The following is a 17,511-nucleotide window of genomic DNA, read 5'->3' on the forward strand; positions in this document are numbered from 1 at the left end:
GTTTTCTCTTTTTTTATATTAAGCGTCCATTCTTAGAATATTCTTAGAATTCTTAGGCAAAAATAGCAGATCTACAAGCTCACAATGCCTCGCGCTGCGCGGCGTTGTGAGCTTATAGATCGGCTATTTTTAGCAAAGAGCTTTGGTCTAGAGGGGAAAAAGCGCAGGCTAAGTACAGAGTGAAAGGTCAAGTTTAGTATTGAGGGTTCAAAAGTGGTTAAATATCTGAAAACACAAATTAACATGAATCCAAAATACACTGATGATTGTGCTGTCAAACAATGAAACTACGGAATCAATGAAAATGTGGGGGTCCCTGCTTCATGTCTCTCTCAACTAAGGGGTCCTTGGCCTGAAAACATTGAAGACCCCTGGTCTAGTGCTTTATTGTAGTGGTTCTCAAAGAGAGAGGGGGGGGGGCAGTGAAATGATATAGCATAAAAATCAGTTCAATCACTTTAACCCTACAGTATATACGTTTACATTGGCTATACGAAATCTGCTACAATCTACAATCAACTCTACAAGCTCACGGTGCAAAACACGTTGTGGGCTTGTAGATCAGCTATTTAAAAAAAAGAAACACTGCAATGTTTGGGAAATCTGGTTTGAATTTGTTTGAACCATTTTAACAACACTAATTTTGGCACAAAATATTTTCAGATGGTGGTCCGTGGCCAAACACATTTGGTCGTCCCCAAAATGAAAAAAACCTTGAGAACCAGGGTGCCTACCTTAGGCATCTACTTGTTGATTTCCATAGGCAGCAAACTCTCCTTTTAACAGTTAGTCACTGTGAGAGAACAATACAAACTAGAAAATATTGTTCCTTCGAAACAATTGTGGGCTCGCTTCAAGCCAGAAAACAATGGCTATAAAAGTACAAAATGTCAAGATTGCAGGCAGTGCTCACTTTGACGTTACTGACGTCAAAGATTGGTCCATTTTGTTCCAAAAAAAGTTGACCCGCTGGTGGCGCTATAACAGGCCAATGTGAGAAGGGTCTGTTCCTTGACCTATTGGGAATGTGCTTGCAAGATTTCACGCACATTGCAGGCTGTGTTCATGATTTGAGGTGTTTTTGTCTTTTGCCACTTTATCGCTGCTTGCAGCTATATTTATTATTATTATTATTATTATTTTGTGTGTGCACTTCATAGGCATATTAGATAAAGGTCCTTAGATTGTGTGTAGAATGTTTCATGCAAATTGCTAAAAAAATCCTAACGGGTTTAAGCGTTTCACAAACTGCTCAAAATGATATAGCGCTCCCCTTTGGCCAATTGGAGTAAGATTGGTTTTAGTGATATTTGGACTAACACTCTACATCTTTGCCAAATGCCATGAACATGTTACTTTGCATGTATGATTTAGAGGCAGAAGAATAATTTGCATAAAACTGCAATATTCATTGAATTATTAAAAAAGCATGTTTCAATTTAAAAAAAAAATCCGATCTGACAGATCTTTAGATATTGGTCCAAAGTTCATGTAAAAAAGTGTTGTGCACGTGACGCGAAACTGCTCAAAATGGCGGAAAATCGAAGGGCGGAGCTTACTTAACAAAGACACAGATGTCTTCCGCTTGAGTCAAAGCACGCGTGTAAGCAAGTTGCATGTCTTCAAACGAAACGAGTCATGACTTATGCCCGTTTGAAGTTTGAATTTTCAAACGCTTTGTATAGCGCCCCCCTTTGGCCGATTGGAATAAAATTGGTTTCAGTGATACTTTGACTAACCTTCTACATCTTTGCCAAATGCCATGAACGTGTAACTTTGCATGTATGATTTAGAGGCAGAAGAATAATTTGCATAAAACCGCAATATCCATTGAATTATTAAAAAATAATGTTTCACTTTAAAAGAAATCCGACCAGACAGTTTGACCGTATTGGTCCAAAGTTCATGTGAAAAAAGTTTCGTGCGCGTCATGCAAAAATAAAAAGCGACTGCACGGTCTAGCCGCTAGAGAAAAAGTGGCGGAAGAAAGAAATGATGAAGTCCAATATCTATAAGTGGCCAAGGGCTTGGCCACTTCGTGGCCCTTGGCCACTAATGACAATATCTAGAGTGTGCTCGCCTTTCAGGCGAGCCCACTAATTAGGCTTGCCCTTAAAGGTTCACATGGCTTGCCCTTAGTAAAGACCACACCTTCAAACAATACAGCATCTACGTCACCATCTACACATGGACCAATCAGGGGAAGCTTTTCACTTGTTGTCAGGAAGACTACGTTTGTTGTGCGGACAGCAGTCACTGATTGGCCCCGATCAGAAAATAATCAGGATACTCGCTGCCTATACCCGGAAGGACAGACGTTATACTGGGGAAGGAATGAGTGAGTGAACGCAGTATGACGTTGGGCCCTGCCAGGCTAGGCAGATGAAGGTATGAATGGAAGAGGTAATGAATAGAGGAGCGGATGATTAAGGAACGTGATGGTGAAGGAATGTTGGGTGAGGGGATGTGAGTGGCAAGGGATTAGGGAAGGGAACAAATGGGATGAAGGACAAGGGACTGAGACACAAGAAACGAGGGGCCAGCGGCCCAAGGTGGAGGGGTCCTGGTATAGCTATTGAAAAATAGCAGATCTACAAGCTCGTAGAACTTGTAGATCTGCTATTTTTGAAAAGTCGTGAAAAAGTGTGCAAATCTTTGGAATATGTATTTTTTATGCAAACATTTGTAACAAAAATCTTGCTTCTGGGGGGTCCCTGGAACTACATATTTTGAGATGGGGGTCCGTGGCCAAATACATAGCATTTTTGGGGTTCTTCACATGAAAAAGTTTGAAAACCACTGACATAGAAACATGTTTTTCACAATTTTTCAAAAATAACAGATCTACAAGCGCTGTGAGCTTGTATATCTGCAGTTTTTCAATAGTTAAAGCACAAAATAATGCGTAATAATGCTTTCCCAGTCAAAATGGGTTAAACCCCCTCCCTCTATGAAGAACATTTATGGGGGGCCCGCAGTGAATCCTTGTACCCAGGGCCCAGAATTTGGTGCTACACCCCTGCGAGGAGCTGAGGGGTTGGAGCAGGGCTGGATTAACACCTCAGAGGGCCCCTGGGCACCGAAGCACCAAGGGGCCCCCGTGTGCATGCAAAATGTTTTGTAGGCATATGCATGTAGGTCCAATATAACATCTGCAGCAGAAGTTGGCTCAGAGTTTTAATCAGTTGACTTGACTTTCAGGAAATATTGTACATTGTACTTAACACACAATCAGCACTTTTCAGCAGCATTCTCACAGCATTTGTTTCAGGGGGTGGTGGACATCATTTATTTCATTCTGATTAAAAAAAAAAAAAAAAAAAAAAATTGATGTCCAGGGGCCCCTGGGCATGTGCCCAAAGTGCCCATATGGTAGATCCGGGCCTGGGTTGGAGGATGAGGGGAAGAGATCATTCAGAGCAACAGAGATCCGAGGCGTGAGAAGCAGGTAAAGCATTGGAATGAGGGCAAGGAGTGTAACGATCAGAGTCAGAGGTGTAGGACCCAGGCACAGTACAAAGGCCCCATTTACACTGGTAGGGCACTCACGATTATGACATTTTACATGACGATTCATTGTCACTCAGATAACTGCGATTAACGATTTAATTGTGTTTTTGTCGTTGACAATTACATTTCTGTTTGGCTTATTGTAGCCTTTGAAGTTGCACATGGCAGATATGACACTTAACCTTATACAAAGAAATGACATATTTGAAAACCTTATACTTAAACATTCATAGTGGAAATAGCCGATCTACAAGCTCACAACACTTCGCAACGTATTGTGAGCTTGTAGATCGGCTGTTTCCACTATTTTTGAAAATGTTTGAAAATATGAACATTTTTCAATATGGAAATTATGACAATTATTACAAAATAATTGCGATGTAAAATATTTGCGATTAGACGATTATCTAATAATTGTAACAGGCCTAATACTGGCAGTCAAATCCAGCCTGAATCAGATCTGTGCTACATGCAGATTCGAATCCGATTTGTTTAAATGAGTCTAAATGCAGAATCTGATTTTTACAAATGTGACTTGAGCCACATTCAGAGTTGGTTTCAGATCTGATTTCTAAGATGCATCTCAAGCTGTGTTTCCATAAAGCCTCTTAATGCGCATCAAGAGTTTTGCGAATAAATCTTTTTATGGAAACACAAAATTCTAATACACTTTCATTATCTGCAAAAACCTTTATCCGCTTGGAGGAGGAGGATTTTGAGGCTTTATCGAATAAACTAAATGCACATTTGTGAATGGAAATGGGTCAGACAATAAAAAGCAGGATGATAATACTATTAAGGAACGTGATACTTCCTATGCTTAATAATGAGCATCAAATCAGTATTTCAAATGTGTTTGTGTTTTTTTTCTTTTCTTTTTTTTTTTTTTTTGCACATGCATGCCATAAATTCCATAGGGATAGATCACATATGACATTTATGACATCAACTTGCGACAGGCATTTCCCCTATTGAGTGAAAGATTAGCAGGAACCGCATCTCGGAGCTGCATACAACAAAGTAAGAATACAATAACTAGAAAACAACAAATACAAGAAAACACAACAGGGAGACAGAACAAGTCACGCACCGTGACATTGTGGGCTTGTTTTAAGCAGTGGTGGAAAATGTCCATACTGTCTCCCACCACCAAACCTTTCGTCGGAACGCTCCGGTTCAACTACAAAATGACATCACTCGCAACCCGAATTGGAGTTCGGAAAGTTGCACGTCGCAAAGTCGGAAATCTGCAACGAAAAGTTCGGTGGTCGGAGACAGTATGGACAGGGGATGTGTTGAAGTAGGACATGAGCGTGATGAGTTCCAGGGATGGGAATGGCAGGTTGAAGGTGGTGTTGCATGATTTGAATTTCTTCTGTCAGGGACGTGCTGGCCATTGGGAAAAAAATAAAAATAAAATGTCGGCCTTCGTACCATTTTGTTGCAGTCCAATATGAGACAGGGTGGATGGGGCGAGGCCTTGCAGGATGTTTTGCTGGTTGAGGAATATGAAGTGACAGAGAGAGGATCTCGGGCAGGGGAATGTCATGTCAGAAAATGGAAGAGCCAGTGTGAGATGCAAGTCTGCCAAGGTATAGCTGTCTGAATGTCTAAACATGAAGCGGGAGAGAGAGTCATTGCGTCGTGGTGTCGCGGAAGATAAGGAATTTATTTGGTGACTCAAATCCAGTACTCCAAGTACTCAAAGCATTCAAATTTAGAAAAAGTCTGTTACAAGTAAAAGTCCGGAATTCAAAATTTACTTAGAAATTATCATCTCTATCAATAAAAAGCTACAGTACTGTACACAATCAAATTAAACATTTGCTCAAGCATGCCCAAAGAAAAATCACTGTAGATTGACTGGACTGGCTGTGTCACTCACAGAAAATAATTGATTTTCAATTGAAGAACGTGACACAATTGTATGATGAAGTCTATATAAGGCTTCAGGCATGATTCAAATCAATAGGAATACAGTTTTTGGCAAGATCACATATCTGTACAGTAATGTGAAATATCAATATGATATATTTTGTGTAATTCACAATTTGGTGAATGTTTATTTAACGTTCATCAAGACTTCTAACAAAAGCAAATGAAATGGTGTTCTTCAGCGCCAGCCTCAATAGAAAAAAGAAGACACTTAGAAAGAAAATCCATTAGAGATTGCATTTCTGAACACTTTACTCAGCTGGAGGTTGTTCATGTCCTTCACAGTGGCCTTCCAAAAACATCTTGACCAAGAGTAGAGTAAGGAAATAAATTGTTACATATTTAGACTTTTTGAGTGTCTAAAATATAAACCAAAAAATAGTATATGTATATGTGATGGCACCAATATGAAATGTTAGTATAGAAATGCACAATCCCCCTCCAAGAAGGTTTTAGCCTGTGTATTTAAAATGTAGTTTATTGTTAATATTATTTTATGTATTTATTTATTTTTGTATCTTGTGGGTATACACAGATCATTTCATAAAATGAGCACAACCAAAACATCTTAGTCATAGTATAATCTGTGAAAATAAATCTTCATTGGTTGAGAATGTTCCAGAGCAGAATAAATCCTCCCAAGTGGGCTAATGACGAGACAATACTTCAGAGAGATGTCCTGTTGTTTTCATTGACCACTCTCTTTTACTGATTTCTCTTGTTTGTATCTGATAAATATATTATTTGTAAACAACAACACCTTCTTATTCCTCTGTGAGATACAATAATCCATCACAAAGAAAGAAGACCAGAGAGTGATTCAGAGTGAGAATGGAGAGAGAGTATTCAAGACAAAGGTACAACAGAATAATCAATGGTTCGTGCTCTCTCTGACAATTGATGTTTTGACATGAGTATAAGTATGGTCATTTGGTCAGTCAATGGATGACGTTTCAACAGTTCATAGGATATGTTTCTTGTCCACAAATGACAAGACAAAGAGTCCATATACAGTTGGTTCCTGGGGGAAGAGATGTCATTGCTGGTCTCTGGATGACACCAGATGTCCCAGGCTGAGCCTTATAAACCAAAACAATTCTCATTGTTTTAGGTACAGGCTCCATGGCAGTAGATAAGGCCTCATTTCTACCAGACAGAGACCTTGTGGGTATGGTACATGACATAAAAGCATGGCACAGTCATGCATAAACTGTGCTTTAGGGTCAGCTGGTCATCAATATGAATTGATAAAAATATGATATAAACCACAACAAAATACCTAACAGCATCCGAGGCCGCTCTGTGAGACTAAATGCTCAAGGCAATTTTGCCAACGTCACGCAGGCGCCTGCCCTGCCAATCTTCAGAGGAACTCCTTTGGAAGACATGATGAGGTTAAGCAGCACAAAAAAACTAGTTTCACTTGACTCACATGCATCGCAAAATTCAGTGTTGATTGATCAAAAGGCTTAATTAATTGACTCATTTAAATTAAACACCCGAGCAAGTTTATGTCATTGTTCTGCTAAAAAGTTAAAGGGGAATCTCACTCTTTCGAACGACCGTCATTTCGACAAAGGAGCGTCGGGAGGGTTAGCGACTCACCTCACAGAGGTTAGGTTTAGGGTAAGGGTTAGAGTTGGGTGTTGAAAAGATGACACGTAGTAACAGCGAAATGCTCCCAAAGTTAAAGAGGCGTGCAACGTACAGTATGTATGACTATGGTCTTCCTGACCGGGAGAAATGCATGTTGTGGGCTTGTACCGTAGCTCGGCTATTTTCTGTCACACATACACACACGCACGCACGCACACGCGCACAAAAAACGTCCAGAGCATGGAAGGCGAAAGTTAGACACCAGCTGAATTCTAATCTCTGGTGGCTTGTTTGTTTTCGACTTGTAGATTTTTAGCGGTAAATATGCCATGAAGTTGCGGAACCTTTATAATGTTTATGCCTGCAACTGCTAGTTTTAATTTTTGTTATATAAATTCGAATTTTCACAACGGCCAGCTTTCTGTGTCACAGATTCATGCTAAACTCTGCCCCCTCACCCCACTACAACGGATAACCATTAGTACAGTAAGTACAGCAAATTAATTTGATTGGCTTATTGCGCATCCCCACAATGACAGCATCCAAATATTAGCAAATAAAATAGACCTTTTTTCCCTTTTTTAATAAATTTAATTGGCTTATTGCGCATTCCCACAATGACAGCATCCAAAATTATTAGCAAATAAAATAGACCTTTTCCCCTTTTTTTATAAATTTGATTGGCTTATTGCGCATTCCCACAATGACAGAATCCACATATTAGCAAATAAAATATACATTTTTTCCCTTTTTTATTAAAGCATTTATTTATTTTCATCACCCTCCCCCCATACGGTTAAAATGCAGTTTAAATTTACAATGATTTTATATAGGATGGAGGGGCAAGGGTGTGTGTGTGTGTGGCGTGTCTGATAAAATTAAAATCAATCATCTAAATACTGAATCAAGCAACTGCTTGGGGTGCTCACATAAGCCAGAGTAGGCATTGAAATGATCTCAAACATGACTGTTTGAAAGTGAAATATCCTTCAACTTCAATTCAGAATACGAGGACTTGAAAACCTTAAAGTGCATTAATTATCTCCCTGTGGTTGCTTTAACTATTGAAAAATAGCAGATATACAAGCTCACAACCTTGTAGATTTGCTATTTTTGAAAAAATATGAACATTTGTGCAAATCTTTGAATATCTAATTTTTTAAGTGGACATTTGTAACTCAAATATTTGCTTCTGGGGGGTCCCTGATACAAAATACTTTGAGATGGGAGTCCGTGGCCAAATACATATTTTGGGGGTCCTTCACATGAAAAAGTTTGAGAACCACTGACATAGTAGTCTCTCAAGAACAAACTAACTGAGCTCCAGTTAAGTGAAAAGGACCTTTTCTTTGACGATGACTGGCCAGATTGCTGACATAGAAACATAAAAACATAAAAACCTTAGAATGATTCAAAAGACACTTATAGAATCGGGTCAAAATTCAAATTTTCACGATTTTTCAAAAATAGCAGACCTACAAGCTCACAGTGCGGCACTCGGTGCCGCGCTGTGAGCTTGTATATCTGCTATTTTTCAATAGTTAAAGCATAAAATAATGATACACAATAATGTGTATCCGTTCTGAATGGCTTAAATAAGACAAAGACAAATATCCGTCGTTTGAGTTGAAGAGATAAAAATGGCTGATCAAATGAAAGAGTATGGTGATAAATATCCAATAAATAAGCATTTATCAGCTGTTTTGTCTAATGTTTATGTTCAGTTCTGCAAGTGTATCGGGAGGTTTTATTTGTAACTCACACTTCTACCTGTATGAGTGAGTTAAAATAAAACCATCTTGAAGTAAAAACTATAGGAAACAGTTATAGTCACATATGAATCATCTGTAATTATGTCACAAAACAGCATGTTTTCATTGGTGTTGCCATCCTCAAATGAACACATGAACAAACTCACTCACTCTTACCTACACCAGACCACTCACAACAGAATGAGCTGCAAGATAATATCACAACCACCAGATGGTGCCAGATGCTTACATTATAAAACGTTTCATTGAAAACAAAGTGTCTGACATGGTACTTTCTGGAATGTCTCAATCTGCAGGCACAGTGTGGGAATTCAGCTTGTATTGCAAAGCAATTCAACTTGTGAAATACGGAATGGGTTATTCTCAGCCCCACCCTGTGTTGGATCCCTTCCCTGCTCTTGAATTCCAATCTCAAACAAATAACACGAGTCTTTAACAAAAATCATGTTTACCTCAGTCTCAACACAGTCGAGCAGTGGTTGGAGGCTCTAGCATCATGCCCGCCACCCACACCCATTTATTTTCCTTTACCCTAACCTAAACCCTAAACATAACCTCAGTGGGGGTATTTCTGAATAGGGGTGTTTCTAAGTAGGGGTAGAAAGCAGCATAGCCCTTCCCTAGAGATCAGCTTCTCCCAGGGCAAATACTTCCAAGTTTGAAAATATATGGTCTCTGCTGCAGGAAAAATTGGGTCTATGAAAACAGATTCCTTGTTGTCTATTCCTGACCTAGATGCAGATAACTCCGGGATCTATCTCAGCAGAAAGAATGAAGACAGTGTAGCCAAGTGGCAGCCTCTTTCTTTCCTCCAGTGCACCAACAGATTGAAAGTAGGCTGAAGATGACATGTTGACTTCATAACCTACTTTGTCCCACTATGTGATGTGATTATCGTGATGGTCAAGTTAAACATTTCTTTTTTATTTCAACATTCCTCGAAAGAGACGAGGTGCCTGCCCACAAAGGTGACTGCTCTCCATTCCGACATGTCTCCACTCCGACAGTGACTTATTATTGTCGGAGTGGCAGCACTTCCATAGAGGTTAGGTTTAGGGTAAGGGTTAGGGATAGGGTGTCGGAATGGAGACATGTCGGAAAGGAGACATGTAACCGCCTATTATTTTATCTCTGAGAGTGTACACAATGAGAGTTTTTACTGTGTATACAGTTTACACAGCTATTTTTCAAAATGCTGGAATAACATGGAGGGGAGTGAATAACTTTTACAGAGCTGACCAAATCTATTCAAGAAAATGTAAGAATATGAAAGTGCATTGTTGTTTCTCATACCTAGCCCAAGCCACAGAGGAGAGTGGTTTCCACCAGCAGCTATGCAACACAATGGATAGGCTTATGATTAGTTATGTTTTCCTTTATCTCACCTGATGATGGACACAACGGGCCACAGCGGGTAGACAATACGCTGACATATATTCAGCTCCAAACTATGCACACCACAAGCAAAAGCAGTCAAGCGAAATCTTCTACAGGCCAGATCAAAGACGGCACAGATAATCGGTTACAAGTCTCCATTCCGACATGTCTCCATTCAGACATGTCTCCATTCAGACACTAACCCTAACCCTAAACCTAACCTCTTTGGAAGTGTTGCCACTCCGACACTAAGAAGTCAATGTCGTAATGGAGACATGTCGGAATGTAGAGCAGCCCAGCAGAGAATCTACACAGAGTAATCTTCTGGGGAAGCAAATTCACTGATATCTCCGACCACCTCGGGTGAGTGGGTTGGAGGCTGAGTTTGTGACAAGAGCTCCCCGCTCCGTTATCCAGACCTGTTTCCACTGTGGATCAGAATGCTTTAGATATGATATGTATCGGCTAAGCTAAGGGAAGGGTAAACGAAGCAACGAAGAGCCGACCAACAACCATCTGATGCCCAAATGGTATTTAGAGCAATTATATATATATATATATATATATATATATATATATATATATATATATATAATCAATAGAAATGTGCTTCTAGATGAGAGTCTTCAGTGCACAAGAGGTGGAGAGGGGGGAGGGGAGGGGAGGGAGGGGGGGGCTTTCCATCTCTGCAGTAAGCACCTCTCCTGGGAGAGCAACAAGTGCCAATCTCTGTTCTCTCTCCTCTCACTAACAGAGAGAGGGAGAGAGAGAGAGAGAGAGAGAGAGAGAGAAAGAGGAGAGTTGTGTTTTGTTTGTTAAAAGGCTAAAATGACAGAGCAAGCATCTAAAAAGCAAGGACTTAAAAAGTGCCGGAGTGCAACTTTCTGCATCGATGGCTTCAGCTTCACCATCGGTAAGAGGAGTACAGTGTGTGTGTGTGTGTGTGTGTGTGTGTGTGTGTGTGTGTGTGTGTGTGTGTGTGTATGTGTGTGTGTGTGTGCGTGCATGTCTAGGCTACCATACTTGTGAGTATATAGTAGAATTTCAGAAACAGACTTTGTTTTATGGTTGAATACAATTTTTTAGAGATTACAAAAAAGATTCAGGTTCGAGTTAGTTTTAGGATTAGACATTAGTGAATTAATATTTCGTTAATGTTTCATCTTTGGTATGGGCAACATTACTGTAATATTCCCAAATACAGGAGGTTACAGTTCACTTTAAAACCAGTTGTTTTTGTTTTTCAAAAGAAAGAAAGAACAATTTTATTAAAGAGAAACACACACAATTTAGACAATGTCAGAAGGGCCGTGTGGAATTTGAAGATACAATGGATTTATATAGGAAGAGTCTGTTAAAATGAATATCAAATCTCTAAATACTGAATCAAAACTGAATTTCTGGGATGCACACAAAAGCCTGAGTAAACGTTAAATTGACCCCAAACATGTTTCAAAGTGAACTATCCCTTCAATGCAGTTGTTCCAGCCGTAACATAATATAAACACAATGAATAGCTTGTTTCTTTCTTCAGCCTTCCTGAATTCTTTTCCCCCTCCTGCACTCCAAACACACACGCTCCACTGTGACCTTGTCAAAATGGGAGGACGAAAGGTTTGGTTGAGTGCCAAGTTCTTCTGTGACGATGCAGCACTGAGTGGCACTTATCAGAGAGAGAGAGAGAGAGAGAGAGAGAGAGAGAGAGAGAGAGAGAGAGATTGTGTGCATGTGTGTCTGTGTGTGTCGCCTTGGGATTTCTGGCATAATCAGTATTGTTCTGATCGGAGGAGCGGGGTGCATGGGGACCAATCAAAGTTGTTGGTATTGTGAGATGAGGACTGTGTGAAGTGCCTTTTTCCTTCATAGAATAGAATAGAATAGAATAGAATAGAATAGATCTTTATTGTCATTGTCACAAGTACAACTAAATTAAAAGTGCCAAACGATCAGTGCATCACCACTCAAAAATATATCTAAAACAATAAAACAAAACAAACACAGAACCATACTTCCCATCATTGCACAACCCCTATTGCACTTAGCATGCACAGCATAGACAGACATGTAAATAAAAGCAGCTGTTATTGCACAAACTCATATTGCACTTAAACCCAAACAGCACCATCAAACATGTATGTTCATCAGATCAATGTTTCTTAGCAGCATTCAGTGTAACTACCGCTGAGGGATAGAAGCTGTTACTAAACCTGGTTGTTCCTGACTTTATCGATCTGTACCTTCTGCCTGATGGCATCAGATCAAACAGGGAGTGACCGGCATGGGAAGTGTCTTTTAAAATGTTCTCTATTTTTTTGTGAGCGCGGGACCTGTGTAGTTCTTCCAGTGTGGGGAGAGGGCAGCCAACAATTCTCTGTGCTGTATTTATGACCCTCTGGATCTTTAACCTCTGAGCTGCTGTGCAGCAGGTGTACCACACACAAATACAGTATGTTAAGTTGCTCTCTAGAGCACCGATAAAAGGACACACGCAGGCCCTCATTATCAATGGAGTGTTCACTAGCAAAGACCACACCATCAAACAATATCAGTTGGGTTGCATTTATTGAATGGATACAGTGTGTATGAATGGAGACTGATTGACGGATGGAGTAAAGGGATGAGAGGTTAAAGGTGTGAAGTATGTGGGTTGGGTGGGGAGTGATGGGGGGGCGAACGGTTGTTGGCTTAGAGCAGAAGGAGTGGGGGGGATGAAGGGAAGGATGAGATGGTCTACGGTATTAGGGATGGGGTGCAAAGTCGGAGGGTTGTCTGGCGAGTGGGATGAGGGGATGAAGTGGTGTGTGATGTTAATGAGAGGTGGAATGATTGCGATGTGAACAGGGGGATGAAATGGTGTGCGATGTTAGCTAGGGGACGCAGAGTTTAGGGAAATGACTGCGAGGATGAGGGTGAATGGAAGGATGGAGTGGTGCTGAAGAGGTGTGTGTGCTTGTTGATCTGGGTGCTAGCAGGTGGCAGTTAGCGGTTCCAGATGGCGATGAACCCTGGGTGTTTGGCTTTGGGGTCCTTGGATCTGGAGTGGCGCCGAGGTCCATGGATCTGGAGTGGCGCCGATTTACGCTTTAAGGCCCCATCTGGAACCTGAAGGAAAGGATAAGGAAATGTTAGTGGAGCGCATGAGAAAAGTGTGGAGATTGGGGTGGTGGAGGGATGCGAGAAACGGATCGGAGGATAGCAGGTGGAGGTGGTCGTGTATAAATACAACCCTTGATTGCTTGGTAGGAGGAGATAAGGGAGGAGTTGTTATCAGTGAGATCTGAGGCAGGTGAGGTAGGGAGGAGAAAGGTAGGTTAGATCGGAGGCGTTAGAGAAGGGAGGAGATAGTTCTCCGGTGTGGTCTGTACTCCTGAACCTTTGTTGTTCCAACAGCATTTCACTAGCAAAGACCACACCATCAAACAATATCAGTTGGGTTGCATTTATTGAATGGATACAGTGTGTATGAATGGAGACTGATTGAGGGATGGAGTAAAGGGATGAGAGGTTAAAGGTGTGAAGTATGTGGGTTGGGTGGGGAGTGATGGGGGGGCGAACGGTTGTTGGCTTAGAGCAGAAGGAGTGGGGGGGATGAAGGGAAGGATGAGATGGTCTACGGTATTAGGGATGGGGTGCAAAGTCGGAGGGTTGTCTGGCGAGTGGGATGAGGGGATGAAGTGGTGTGTGATGTTAACGAGAGGTGGAATGATTGCGATGTGAACAGGGGGATGAAATGGTGTGCGATGTTAGCTAGGGGACGCAGAGTTTAGGGAAATGACTGCAAGGATGAGGCTTGTTGATCTGGGTGCTAGCAGGTGGCAGTTAGCGGTTCCAGGGGGCGATGAACCCTGGGTGTTTGGCTTTGGGGTCCTTGGATCTGGAGTGGCGCCGAGGTCCATGGATCTGGAGTGGCGCCGATTTACGCTTTAAGGCCCCAAAAAGTGGTGCTTATTTGTCACGAACACATGGCATGGGCAGGGTTGGACCACTGGAACGGATGTAGACGGACTTCGCAGGTAGAGGAACGAGGCACTCGATTATGGGATGGTGGGAGGTATGGAGAGAACATCTGTGGAGAGTCAGGACAGGGAGAGAAGTGGACAGGTAGTTGGGCCATGCTAGAAATTCAGAGGGATAGCATCGTTGGTGTAAATTAGTTGTAAGTTAAGTCAGATGGAATGTTGATCCATACATTAGTTAGAGGCAAGCGCCCTTGGGGTCTTTTCCTGGGAACAACCCGGGAGAGTAAAGGAAGGTTAGTTTAGTTCGATCGGTGTGAACGATATGGGGTGTAGATAGGGGTGACAATTGGTTGTACGGGTGTATGAGGAAGGAGCGGCTGGACGGTACGGGGGCCAAAAAAAGCCGCGACAAGATCTGGTGGATCTCAGATGGCACGGGTGGACAGGAGGAATGGGTTAAGGTAATCGTAGCAGTAGTTGATTTAGTCTTTAAGAGTAAATTAATAGGATGCACTAGATCAGACCAAAATGGAGTAGGCTGAAGCCTGGGCTTTTGTGCCTGCTTTAACCTTTAAATAGACTTCGTACCTGGAAATTGTATGACAAAACAGACGAGGGAAACATGAACAGATGCAAAACGGACAACAACGAAACGAAGACGTTTGTGACATGGAAACATTGTGACATGGAAATGCATTTGGTATGGTGGAGGCTGAAGTGGGGATTAGAGAAGAATAATGGAATGAATAATGGAATGAATACTGGACCTGGGATGAAAACTGGACCTGGAATGGATACTGGACCTGGAATGGATACTGGACCTGGAATGGAATGGATACTGGACCTGGAATGGATACTGGACCTGGAATGGATACTGGACCTGGAATGGATACTGGACCTGGAATGGATGCTGGACCTGAAATGAATACTGGAATGAATACTGGACCTGGGATGAAAACTGGACCTGGAATGGATACTGGACCTGGAATGGATACTGGACCTGGAATGGAATGGATACTGGACCTGGAATGGATACTGGACCTGGAATGGATACTGGACCTGGAATGAATACTGGACCTGGAATGAATACTGGACCTGGAATGGATACTGGACCTGGAATGGATACTGGACCTGGAATGAAAACTGGACCTGGAATGAATAATGGAATGAGTAATGGAATTAACCGGCGTGGGTTAACAGGGGGAATGGGGATGGTGGGAGACGGACCGGGTACAGAGAACCTGTTGAGTTGCATTTATTGAACATTTGTGACATGGAAACATTTGTGACGTAGAAATGCATTTGGTATGGTGGAGGCTGAAGTGGGGAATAGAGAAGAATAATGGAATGAATAATGGAATGAACCGGCATGGGTTAACGGGGGGAATGGAGGTTAGAAATGGAGGCGGTTAGCGGGGACGGAGCACAGAAGGAGGAAGGGAGGAGGGAGGGAGGGAGGGACGGAAGGAGGAAGGGAGGGAGGGAGGGAAGGAGGCACGGAAGGAGGAAGGGAGGGAGGGAGGAGGAAGGGAGGGAGGGAAGGAGGCATGGAAGGAGGAAGGGAGGGAGGGAAGGAGGCACAGAAGGAGGAAGGGAGGGAGGAGGAAGGGAGGGAGGGAGGGAAGGAGGCATGGAAGGAGGAAGGGAGGAGGGAGGGAGGGAAGGAGGCATGGAAGGAGGAAGGGAGGGAGGGAAGGAGGCACGGAAGGAGGAAGGGAGGGAGGAGGAAGGGAGGGAGGGAGGGAGGGAAGGAGGCATGGAAGGAGGAAGGGAGGAGGGAGGGAGGGAGGGAAGGAGGCACAGAAGGAAGGAAGGAGCGAGGGAAGGAGGCACATAAGGAGGAAGGGAGGGAGGGAAGGAAGGAGGCATAGGAGGGCGGGAGAGGGGGAGGGAGGGAGGAGAAGGGAGGGAGCACCACTGTGCCGGTTGGAGGAGGAGGCACGCTGTGCCGGTTGGAGGAGGCACGCTGTGCCGGTCGGAGGGAGGAGGAGGTATTCATCATGGGCTGCTTTGAGGGAGCCTGGAGGTGGTGGGTATGGGTGGGCATGCGACATGGGCTGTGGAACTTCGTACCTGGAAATTGCATGACAAAACAAACAAGGGAACAGTTGTGAACGTGGTTAGCACTGGAAGCCAAGTAGGCTGTCACTGGCTATATCGCTGCTGGACTGAAGGCAGCTGTGGGTGGGAGGGGATGTTGTAATGGTTTAGCACTGGAAGCCAGGTAGGCAGTCGCAGGCTATGGCTGCTAGGCTTAAAGGCAGCCGTGATAGTAATGGCTACCGTAATTGAAATGGCTAGAAGGGGAAGTTGTAATGGTTTAGCACTGGAAGCCAAGTAGGCAGTCGCTGGCTATGGTTACTGGGCTGAAGGCAGCCGTAATTGAAATGGCTAGAGGGGGATGTTGTAATGGTTAGCACTGGAAGCCAGGCAGGCAATCGCTGGCTGTGGCTAGAGGCCTAGACCAGCTATGGATGCAATGTTGGTAGGTGTAGTTTGGGAGCCTGCCTTAAATGGTGCAATGGTTACTGTGGAATTCTGCCTGGGCATACGAGGATAGGGACAGAATGTAATGCGACGATGTGATGTCACGACAATGTGTTGTCATGGGTCAGCTATAGACATACGGCATAGCATTCAATGGGCATACGAGGGATATTAGCAGAACAAATTCCACGATGATGTGATGTCGCAACAATGTGATGTCGTGGGTCAGCTCTAGACATGCGGTATAGCAAATCCTCTGTAGAGCAATGTGTCATTATCGGATGGATGTGGATGGATGGATGGATGTGGATGGATGGATGGATGGATGGATGGATGTGGATGGATGTGGATGGATGGATGTGGATGGATGGATGGATGGATGGATGTGGATGGATGGATGATGGATGGATGTGGATGGATGATGGATGGATGTGGGTGGATGGATGGATGGATGCATGGATGGATGGATGAATGGATGTGGATGGATGGATGGATGTGGATGGATGGATGGAAGTGGATGGATGCATGTATGTGGATGGATGGATGGATGGATGTGGATGGATGTGGATGGATGGATAGATGGATGTGGATGGATGGATGGATGGATGGATGGATAGATGGATGTGGATGGATGGATGGATGGATGGATGGATGGATAGATGGATGTGGATGGATGGATGGATGGATGCGTGGATGGATGGATGGATGGATGTGGATGGATCACTGCACTGCAACGTAGCTGTGAGCGCCTGTGAAGCAGGCGCGATCTCTAGATGCAAGCGGCCCGAAGGGCCGCGAACCTCTAGTAGCATACAAAGGCATACAAGGGACACAGGCAGAATATGATGTCACGATGAGATGTCACGACAATAGAT

General features: G+C 43.0%; 1 protein-coding gene across 1 annotated transcript in view; it reads left to right on the top strand.

Annotated features, from left to right (window-relative positions):
- Positions 1 to 11,018: 11,018 nt before the first annotated feature.
- Positions 11,019 to 17,511, top strand: part of LOC308302051 (dual specificity calcium/calmodulin-dependent 3',5'-cyclic nucleotide phosphodiesterase 1C-like) — a gene marked incomplete at both ends in the record, with an annotated part of 499,975 nt that continues 493,482 nt past the window's right edge. Inside the window, one exon of the mRNA XM_080746221.1 lies at positions 11,019 to 11,103. Coding sequence (XP_080602347.1) covers positions 11,019 to 11,103 — 85 coding nt within the window. The remainder of the gene's footprint in view (positions 11,104 to 17,511) is intronic.

Source organism: Nannobrachium achirus (genome assembly GCF_963921795.1).
Source record: "Nannobrachium achirus genome assembly, chromosome: 17".
Taxonomy (NCBI): Eukaryota; Metazoa; Chordata; class Actinopteri; order Myctophiformes; family Myctophidae; genus Nannobrachium; species Nannobrachium achirus.